Raw genomic sequence first — 12172 nt, 5'->3', positions numbered from 1 at the left:
AAATTTATCAACATGTTCCAAGTGCTGAAAAATAGTACTCATTCTCAAGACTCGAATGATGAAAATAAAAGCAAGATTTTCATAGTTTTCCTGATTTTTGTGATGAATGTATTATGCTTGTTTGTCCTGATTTTTTAAGTATAACTTTTGATCTAATGAATGGATCTGCACACAATAGGGCTCAATCTGAATGGTTCGAGAGAGTGACCTCAAATGTGCAGACAATTTTTTAATTTACGAAATCAAGCACAAAAACTGACTTTTTCTGAATAAATATACTTTTTTTTTTTTAAAGATTAGGATTTCTAACTCCCAAAATATAGAGGGTAGTCACAATTTGGGAAATAGGATCCTCATAGTTTGAATTCCATAATATTAATTTTACTTTTTGCTTATTTTGCCATGTATTATGAACTCTTTAAGGAAATTGAAAATAATAGTCGAAAAAATGGTTGAATTGTAAGATAAACAATTTTTTTATACCATTCTGAAGGATGAAATTTTACATGGTAAAATACAAAATTTGAGTGAATTCTGTTGAAAAGTTATGACTTACTGAGAAATCGAATTTTGAATGTATGACTTTTTTAAATCCGAATCCGGTGAAAAAGAGATGTTTATTCAGAGAAAGTATATTTTTGTATCGGATTTCGTAAGTTAAAATATCGTTAGCACCAATTAATTAGCATATTTGAGGTCACCCCTTGACCATTAAGATTGAGTCTTAAAACGTGAAGATCCTATCATTAGATCAAAAGTTATTCAAGGTGGTCCATTTTATTTGTTTTGGCACACTGCACGTTTATTGTTCGTTGCATGCCTGCCAACATTGGAGAAATAAAATAATGGAGATTTCACCATCGACAATTTTTAGGCTACACGTAAAGTTTAGATACATCATGCATAATCATGTAAGTCAAATAGAGAAATTAGAAATAATATAAGCATCTTAAGAAAAGATTTCGAAATATAAAAGCAATTAAAGATAATAGTCATAAATCCAAATGGAAAAACGTGCTTAGCAGCAGTGAAACCAAGAAGAGTTAAACAAACGTGAAAATGAAAAAAAATTGGGAAAATTTGACAACCAAAGCTGATGTTGTCAGGGGGTACGAGCTTCAGATATCATAAATGCAAAACTTTTTCTATCGAGAAAGCAAGACAAAAGTCTAAAAATTCCATTCTCTGTACCCCAAAAGTTTTGCCATAATCCAGGAAAAGAATTTATAATACACAATAAAACACAGAAGAATGCAATATAAAATGCCCTTTAAAATACAGAAGCAAATACAGTAGAATAAAAACAAGACAAATACAAAATAAAAATAAGAACTGAAGCTTTCTTGAAAAATAAAAAATCCAATAACTAAGTATCCCAAACCGACTGCAAACCACAACTGAAATAAAATAAACATAAAAACATCCTCGCTATCCCACGCAGTTAAAAAAAAACAGGAGACTGAGGTTAAGAAAGTAGTAACGTCATTTGAACAAGATTTGAATTTTGCTTAACCAAATGAAAAACTAATAATTTTCAAAAATTTTTATGATCAATATTACAGAAGTTAAAAGGAAAACCATTATTTAAATTTTTTTGAAAATTACTAGTTGCCTTTTGAAAACTTAGAACATTATTACAGATTTTACTAATTCTAAACAATTGAGAAAAAACTAAATTTTTGAAACTTTTACTGCACATATTAGTATTAAAATTACAGAAAAAGATAACATTAAAATTAAAAGCTTTTCTTATGTCATAAACACCAATTTTAATTTGTTTATCAATAATATCAATTTTAAATCTAAATATTCAACACTTATAATTTTTGCTTAAAATAAAAATTCCCAGTTTTCCCTAGAAGTTAACAGTACAGGGGTCTGTCCAGACATTTTGTGAACGAAACTAATCATAATTTGTGAATATAAAATAAGCGTTAAGTCACATTCTTTCAACCACGGTCCTGCTTTTGTGAATTTATGCAAATAGGGTGCTGTTATTGCAAAAATTGCTAAAAACTTTTTCGAGAAGTTTTTAAATTGTAAATAGATGCAAGATTCTGCTGAACAATTGCTGCTACTAAATGAGAGATACAGCATACAAATATTTGGTATTTAGCCTATACTGCTCAACACACAATATTCATTTTGGACGAATAATGGAAACAAAATCGCTCCCACTTTTAATAATTTTAAAAAACACATAATGACATATTTTGAATAACACAACTTAGTAATGCATCACTTTTAATGTGTTACGCATTAAGTAAACTTAAACAATTCTTACATTAATAACATTTTAATTAAAAAATTGCCAGAAATTAATTATTATTTACATGATATTCTATCAATTAATTTATGAATAAATATAAATTGATCAATTATTTATTTACAAAAAAAAATTTTAATTTAATATTAATAAGAATGTGCACATGATGTTTGTAAAGATGAAATATTTTCTTAGAATACTACATTTGGAATTTAGACTTAGCAAAACTTAGTTTGTTTCGAACCGTCTTCCCCCCCCCCACCGGGAAGGATTTTTTTTCGATTAACAAAACAATAATGATGAAAATAAACAAATTTGTGCAGGGTCTGTTTTTATGAAAATAAATTTTGTGAATCTTCTAAACAGACCCCTGCAGTATCTAAAAATACAAAGCAGCAGTTTTTGTTGTTAGCGTGTGCGTTTTTTTTTTTTTTTTTTTTTTCATTATTCCTAAGATATCTTTAGAGAATATTTTATTTTATAAATGTCGTTGAAGCAAATATTGAGTTTACGGCTAATGTTCAACTCCGAATCCTTGTAATTTTGAATCCAATCCAGAAGACAACGAAACTTATGGATCAAATACTGGTAGAAATTTTCTTCTGCGGATGATTTTTTAAATGCGTTACATGGAAAGGAATGGCTTTAAAGAATGTCATTATTTTTTTAATTTAGGTTGAGGAGCTCAGGAAGTCACACCCTTCTAGCACGGCATGTTAGTTCCAGTTTTGTTCAAGTAGATCCTATGAGTGAAGATGATGCTTTATATTGATGTTTTTATTTGTTGTAACATAAATGGTTTTTAACTTTAAAATTAATGGAATCTAAGTAGTGGTTTGTATGTTATGTAATGTGTTATTTATTGCTCACAATATTGTACAAAAGACAATCAATGTTTATCATTTCTCTTATAATTACATCAGTTTTCTGTCACATTGAAGTAAGACATAATAGATATTCAAAATGTCTAAATATTTTTTTTAAAAAATAAATGTCCTCAAAAGCAGATTTTGAACTAATGTGTCACCATTAATGAGAGACAGGGATGAGATTTTTACATTTATTTACGATTTTTAAAGATAAACAGAAAATTCAAACTACGTCCTAGCTGCTAACCCTTCCACATTTTTACTTATTTTGGCTATTTTCTCCGCTTTTACGCACAGAAAATAAGATTTTCCGTATTTTTACCCGTCCGCCAGATAGCTCGTATTTTCGTAATTCAGACGTCGCTGCTTCCTGTATTCTGGCGTGAAAGCAAACGGGGAAAAAATATATATATATATATAGGTGGATTTGCGGTGAAAATATTTATTTGCTCATTCAATTAATCTTGTAAATTTTTATTTTTAAAATCTTATTTTCGCTATTTAAATATCGTACATTATGATTCTTATTTACGAGATTTAAAAATCCAATATCGTGTTTTGTATTGGCTTTTTAAAATCGCGATTTTATTATCAAACATCGATTTTCGTATTTACCTGATTTAAAAGTTTAACGTTGCGATTTTTATTCAGGCGATTTAAATATCGTACATTGCGTTTCTTATTTATAAGATTTAAAAATCCAACAACGCGATTTGTATTTGCTCTCTTTTAAATCCCTATGTAGCGATTCGTGTTCATGCGAGCTTAAAATCCAATGTCGTGATTCGTTTTTGCGGTTGTAATATCAGACATCGATTTTTGCATTTATACGTGCTTTAAAAATTAGACATTGGGATTCGTGTTCGCGCGATTTAAAACTTATGCATCGTGATTTGTATTTTCGCATTTTTGAAATTAATCATCGGCATTTATATGGTTTACAACTTAAAAATTTCACTTTTTTGTCAAATATTTGTATGTATATATATATTCATTCTCGGATTTCCTCATTTTTACTTTCTGACTACTCTCATCCCTGCCTCTTCTAATACTTAGAAATAAATAAAATATTTTAAAAATATTATGCAGTCAACCCCTTAAAAGAATAATATCGGTTTCAGCCAAATCTATGCAATTAAGCGGGTTATTAGATTAAAAGGGGTGTGCAATATTCATTTCTGAATTTTTGCAAATTTTGCTTTTTAATGGTATTTAATGCATAGTACATCGTTTTGATTAAATAAACTCAGTTTTATGATCAATAAACAATTATATTTAATAGTATCTGTGTTAGTATCATAAAATATATATGTCATTTAAAGTTACCTAAAAATAAATCAACGTTAGTAAAAAGTATTATGTAGGTACTAAAATATTATTTGATCCCTTCCGAAAAAATCTGTAATTGAAGTCTGTTTTTATTTTTATACCCGTTTAATTTGTCAATTTATCAAAATCAGATATTCCCTTTCAGTTTCTACTAAAATTTTCATGACTTGTGCGTATTGTTTTCAAACATATTTAGAATTTTTTTATTTTTAAAAAAATCTTCGAAACTTGAGAAATTCCAAATTAATGCATTGTTGTAGTTAGGGTTTTTTTTTTTAATTTATTGTTTCTAAGATTCATCGTTTCGTTTTTTCACGATTAATTTAAATCTTTCCTTTTCGCGCTCAACTTGCAACCATCTCAAAATTATTCACTGGATTAAGCAATTTTTCTACTTAACAGAAAAACACTTCTGTAAACTAGTGTGTTAGGTTTTTGAAACTTTTTCTTGTTAAAGCTAATGGTGCATCAGGAGGGGACCAGAAGTCTTGAACACAAGACAGGGTGCTTAGCGTTTTTAAGAAGTGCTTAAAGGTGATTATTTTCTATTTTTAAAAGCCCTTAAAGGTGTTTTTTTCATTGGGTGTTTTTAAAAAGTTCTAATTTTCCCTTTTTCAAAATGAGATTTTTCCTATACTATGTTGATTTTTGCTTCGAATTATGCAAAAAGACACAGTTCACATTGTTCTATTCAACGTTTTACACAATTAATTCAACCCCAATCTATTTCAACTTATTGTCAGTTCGTAGCATATGAAAACGCCATTCGTTTTTTATTATTCAAAATTTCATGATTTTTGACAATTGTCAAAAACAATGCCGAAAGTTTTTTTTTGACATGACGGTTAAGAAAAGGTAAAACCGTCAATTGTCAAAAACTTTCCAACCCTGCCTAATTATGATATTTTTTTAAAGTGCTTCAAAATATTTTTGAGTGCTTATTTTTTTGTTGAATAATTTGGCTACTCACCCTGTAAGACAAATCACTCTATCCCTTTTTTGCATTCGAAATGATATGTGAGTGAAGCAAGTCAAAGAGTGGTAAAACCCCCTTTGTTTACTTCAATGTATAACTGGCAGCAAGATTTGATTAATTTTTCATTGAAGTGACCTATTGTATCCTTATCTTAACTAAATAAGGGAAATTCCATTTTAACTGGTGAAACATTTCTCAAAAATAAACAAATTATCATTTAAACGGGGAAGTTTCATATAAAAAGATTTGATTCCATTAAATTGTAGTCGTATCAGCGGGTTATGCGATTGAGTGGGGACGACTGTATTTTAGTATTTACAATTTGTTTTACTTTAAGTGGTTTTCTTAGTGTGTCAAAAAACCTAATTTAATGCTTTAAAATAACTAATGTTTATATTGAAATTGCATTTTTCCCCCAAATTGGAATCATTTCAGTTAAAATGATCTTTTTTAAAAAGAGAACTAAATGTATTCTTGTATATAAAAACGTTTACATGTTTATAGATGCCTTTTTTGTTGCTGCTTCCATACGTTAACTGTTATTTTATCAAACTTTTGTTTTTCAATCTTACCACAGATAAAAAAACGTTGTTAGAATCACGACCAGAAAATATTCTTCAGAGAAAATGAAAGACTTCAGAAATTTGCTTATTTATGAAATTGCTCAAGGATTGATTTGTGTATAATATACATTATATAATTAATATATATTATAAAAAATTCAATTTCTTTTATGGAATGAAGAAATCTTTCCATTGTAATCTTCCCATTGTATGTTATGAGACTTGCATTGCATCAAATATGCCAAATATCATGAAGGCGTCCTCTAAAGGCACTTCACATTAATCTACAAATAGTTTTAGCGCTAACAGTTCTAAATTTTCATCTTTTGTTTTTCTATAAAAACTAAAAATGTATTTGTGCAAGGTAGTTGCTTTTAAAAGATCCAAATTTATCTTTTTGATTTCTAACCACCTCCATGAAAGAAATTTTAGTTTTCTTGGTGAAATCTGTTGCGGCTGCTTAAATGCGATGGATGAATCTTTTAAATTTTATATATTAAAAACTTTAGGCGATTTGTGACATTTATGGTGCGATTGTTATGAAAAATAATTGATTTGATATTGCAAAGTATGAATGATGAATATATAGTTGTTTTTATCATGAATGAATGAATTTTTGTTTTTAAAATAAAAATTTCATATTAATATGTACTTTCATTTGTAATTAACTTTTGTCTGTTGTTTTTTTTATAGGATTTACATAAAGTACAATGTCTATTTATAATAATTCTTATATAATGGAATTTTTGTTGCATTTTAATACTAATAAATGTATGGTATAATAAAAATTGTTTTTTTTTATCAGATAGTTTGTTTGTATTTTATCCAAGTATTTTTGCTTCATTTCATTTTATTATGTTAAACTTGCTTTCCTGGCACTGACAATAGAATCTTGGAATAAAAATTTCAACCACTTTACGACCAACTAAAGCACTTTTAATCTTTTTTTGGAGCTCTGTGCTTTGATGGTAATGAAAATCGCTTCAGTTCATTTCATTACAATTTTTATCGTCAATCATATCAATATCATTTTTTTTAAAGAGTTCTTTACTTGAATAAAGGAATATTTTAATTAAGTTACCATGTTGTAATAAAAAAAAATATCTTTTTATTCTTCTTAAATATAATTTAAAAAAAATGACCACAGCCTGTGTTCAAACTGCGGATCCTCAGGACAAGCAATTAGTTGCTTCACCTAGGCATAGAACAAGCAATTTCTGCCATTTGTTGAGGGAACCCTAATTTGTCTATAATTATTTCCCTTGGTGTGTTATAAATATTAAAAATAATAGGTATATAAATAATATTAAATTATTAAATATAATTTTTTATTAATTTTATACTAAATATATGTATAATTAATGACAAATAATAGGTATTAAAAAAATAGACTCATTTAAAAATAATAGGTAAATATTGATGGGAAATAAGGATCATTATAAATGTGCAGTATATGAACAACAATTTCTATTAATGCTTTCATTATATACACACTTACAGAAAAAATAATTATATTAAGTAAAGGAATATTTTAATTACGTTACAATATTGTAGAACATTTTTCTTAAATATTTAAAAATTGGTTTTGAGCCTGCGACTCTCGAGACAAGCAATTTGTTGCTGATTCAAACAATCCATCTGGCTGTTCCACTTACAACAAGCATATCTGTGGATAACCATTATACTGTGGATTTCTATATAATAATCTCCTTTGCTATTGTGGTATATTAAGTAACAATATAATATTTGACCCCTTATTTCAAAAGTATTGGTTAGTAAGAAATTATTATAGCTACTAATGCCCTATACAGGGCTGATTATGCTTCGGATTTTTCACGAACAATGATCCGGAAGTTTCCGGAGATCGAAGGTCCAGACGTTTAAAAAAATCGTTGATCACAGAAGTTTCCAGAAATCAAATTTTCAAAGGTAGAACTTAAAAACGTAGTTTATTTTATTTGTTTGTAAGGGAGAGCCAGATACTTCATAAGCTTATATTCATTTTTTATCAGCTAATAAGTTATTATAATCATAAACTCCAGAAAGAAAGACATATTTGTAAATTTCAATTACTTCGCCAGGCCATCATAGGTATGTGTAAATTGTATAGGTATATGTAAAATTTTAAAAGTATTTTAAGTAAGCTAAGAAATATTGAGAAAGTGGAAAAAAACGTGGTTAATTTTTTTTTTTTTCAATTTAAACTGTTTTTTTTTTTAATTCAAGAAATTTTCCAGAATTTTGACTTGGGCTCACAAATAGGTAACTATGTATGTATATAATAGTGTGTTAAATAATGTTAAAATGAGGAAATTCGAGCTGAATATACTGTATTCATACATGGCCCTATATCTCCCCTCAATATTCAAACTTTCATGCAAAACTTTGAAAATCTGATAAATGACACCGAATGCCCAAGATCTGAATGGGCGAACATATGAGAAATTAAAACCACTTCTGCAATATTAGCAATTTTTTTAGAATTCTTTTTTTTTTTTTTTTTCACTTTTAATTCTGTTATGCATTAAGCTGGGGAGTTTACTTTTGAGATAGGGGACCAGAGATATCCCATAAATACTTCTTGGGTTGTGAAATAAAAGAGAATTTCATTATTTGAACGATAGTTTTGTTTTAATTAAGAATCAGAAATTCTAACCTACAGTTCAAATTGAATCGTTTTCAATACTAATTCAGGTGAATATCACACATAAAGAGGGTTCAAAATGATTGACACTGTCCCAAAAATTAGAGTAGAAGTAAGAAAAAAACGATGCCGAAGCTGAAAAAGCCGAAGAGCGTATACGGGAATACCTTAAGCGTTACACACAAACGAAAGAATTCCGTTCACAAACGCAAGCATGAAGCCCGTCCCTCACAAAAGTACCAAAGTGCTTGAGAGAATTGTGACTCTCCGAACCCCTTTAATGCAAATACCAGAACTGGGTGTTGATCACCAGTTAGGGATAAAAGGATCCCTTTCAAACAGAGTTGGCCACAAATGTAATCGATTACAGTAATCAATTACTTGTAATCATGATTACAAGGCAACATAATTTTGATTACAACAAACAATTACCTGTAATCGTGATTACATAGTCGATTACAGTAATGAATTACTTGTAATCGTGATTACAATAATTGATCACAGGAATCAATTACTTGTAATCGTGATTACAATTCACCAAAATTTTGATTCCAAGTAATTGCTATTACAAGTAATCACAACAAAAACGATTACGAGTAATTATGATTACAAATAATCATAATATATGATCACATGTAATAGTGATTACAAGTAATTGTGATTACTTGTAATCAAACTATACGATTACAAGTTATTACGATTGTATACTATATGCAAATTCATTATGTAAGTATGTATGGGTTTGCATATTTTTATGTACATAGAATGTACGCAAGCATGATCGTACAATTTGCGATTCCTATATATACATATACATAATTATATTATAATATGCTTAATGCAATACGCATATGCTTAGTACATATAATTATGCATTTGTGATAGATGTATGTTAGTTTGTACGAAAATGCAATATTTTGTATCTTTGTATACATAGACAATGTATATATGAACGTATAAGAAAATAATGTTTATACGTTTGCATGCTTTTATGTACTTAAGTACATTGTATAAATTTACGATAATAGCACGTATATACATTGTACGTATGTATATAAAATTGCACGTATTTACGTACAATATGTAAGAATGTTGTTGAAAGGTACAATATATGCTCATAGTTGCGTAAATAAAATACATGCATGCATGCACATTTATATGTAAATAGATATATCGTATGTACAACGTACGTATGTACTTGTATAACTACATACTTTGTTAATACTTATGCGCATGTAATGTATGGATGTACAAAAAAATAGTTATATGCACAATGTACGTATGTTCATACAACGTATACATGTACATAATTACAAGTAATGTATAAATACATGCGTACATTTAAATGTATGTAATTACAATATACGCATACATTAAAAAAATTTATATGAGTAAAGTTATTAAAGTTAGTTTTAAAATTTATTCTAAGGCATATAAAACTCGACCTCATATTTTTTAGAAAGCAAACGATAATCTTATTTTAAATTTCTAAATATTATTTCCACATATAAAATTTACCAATTTGCCGTTTTATTTGCCATTTAAAAAATTTCTATGAACCATGCATTATGTTATAAAAAAAAGTCTATATTGTCAAACATTTCATGAAAATACCTGAAAATAATTTTTTATTCAAAGAAAATGATATAGAACAATTAAAGCTGAAAACTAAATTTAAATATCGTTCTTCATTTAACTTGCTTGAGTCATTATAAGTTAACTTACATGCATTTTATTTGTTGCATTGTACACATATTTAGACATAAATGTAATGTACATATGTATACGTGTAATGTATGTACATACATTCATGCATATATAGTACATATGGATATGCATACACAGGGGCCCCCACCAGGGGGGGTGGGCGCACGATGCGCCCACTTAAAGCTTGGGGGGGGGGATTTTTACTCTAAATAAAACGAATAGTTTGGGGGGGAATTTAGAATTTGCCCGAGAATGCGCCCAAGAGCTTGGGGGGGATGGGGGCTACTGTGCATACATGAAACATACGTGCATTGTACGTGTGTGGATATATTCATTGCACATATGCATAGATTGGGATAGTATGCATATACACATGCAAAATTTGTACGAAAGAATTATGTCCAATATATTTATGCACTGTATATGTACACAACATTATATGTTCATTACCTCATATGTACATTATATGAATATTCATCTGTACACTATATGTAGATACATCTGTACAATATATGCATCTCAAATGTGTGTATGTACATCTGTACAATATATGCATGTCGAATGTAATGTATGAATACATATAAAATATAAATATGCTCAATGTATGTACAATTGTACACAAATGTAATATGCATATTTGGATACATACATTGAACATGAACATATTGTGTACATGTACATCCATACATTGGACATGCATATCATGTATACATACCTATATTGTACTTGTATACATATATTATACTGTTCATAAATAAATTGTACATGCATGCATGGGACATACACTGTACAGACAATATATGTGTGTACATGAACACAGATATACATTTTACACACACAAATATTTGCATAAATGCATATATTCATTGTGTATAAATGTGCATATCTACATTGTTTTCACATACATGCGTAATTATTAGCTATATACATACGTACATATATTTTATTCTTACAATATAAGCATATGTACATGTGTGTGTAACTAAAATGTCTATACATATGCACAAGATAAAATCATATGTACATACATTTTAGTTACATTCATTTGTGCGTATACAAATACGTACAAAATGTATCATTATAAGATACATTATACTATCTAGTATCTACTGTAAAATATAATAATTTATAAGAATACAATAGTCTTGTATTTAGATTATATGTAATCATATATTATGATTACAGTAATTGGTTACGTAATCACAATTACAGTTGTAATCAAAATTATGAATGTTTGTTATCATGATTACAAGTAATTGATTACTGTAATGGAGTACTGTAATCACGATTACAGTTGTAATCATGATTACAAGTAATTGATTACATAGCTGTAATCAATTACAGTTGTAAACGATTACTGTAATCGATTGCCAACTCTGGTTTCAACGTACCTAATAACTTGCACAAGACCGTAGACTGTTTTCCACACAATATATATTATTCATTCACTATTCATGTAAAACTGAGAAAAAGCCCAGCTTTCAAATCATATTTCATGTATGAACAAACGGGTGTATGAGGCAACTTACAATCTCCATCAAACACCATTGTACCCATCCAAAAATGTTAATATTATTCTCGACTGGCTGCTCAATGTCTATTCAGTCCTCAAAAGAATTGACACAGAATGTGTCTGAGCTGCATTTAAATATGTCTGCGAAATTGCATACCGATCAGTTTAGGATTAACAGTTAAAGATGTTCAAGATGATGTTCACAATAAAGTTTCTTTCCCAAAAAAAAAATTAGACAACAAAAATTTTGCCAATAGGTAACCTGTGATCGCCTTGGGGTGATCACACTTTTCTTCATTTTGTAG

The 12172-nt window shown here is 28.5% G+C and overlaps 1 protein-coding gene across 4 annotated transcripts in view; it reads left to right on the top strand.

Moving 5' to 3' along the window:
* The window catches only part of LOC107442958 (coiled-coil domain-containing protein 102A), a 43431-nt gene extending 38315 nt beyond the window's left edge, over window positions 1-5116 (top strand). For all 4 annotated transcript variants that reach the window (XM_087158374.1, XM_087158377.1, XM_087158376.1 and 1 more), the window contains one exon: window positions 2942-5116. In XM_087158374.1, coding sequence (XP_087014500.1) covers window positions 2942-3038 — 97 coding nt within the window. In that variant the 3' untranslated portion in view covers window positions 3039-5116. The remainder of the gene's footprint in view (window positions 1-2941) is intronic.
* The last annotated feature ends 7056 nt before the right edge of the window (window positions 5117-12172 follow it).

This window comes from Parasteatoda tepidariorum, chromosome 2 (genome assembly GCF_982258835.1).
Source record: "Parasteatoda tepidariorum strain Cologne lab strain chromosome 2, Ptep-v5.0, whole genome shotgun sequence".
Taxonomy (NCBI): domain Eukaryota; kingdom Metazoa; phylum Arthropoda; class Arachnida; order Araneae; family Theridiidae; genus Parasteatoda; species Parasteatoda tepidariorum.
Note: the sequence above shows the minus strand (reverse complement) of the source record. Positions and strands in the feature narration are given on the sequence as shown.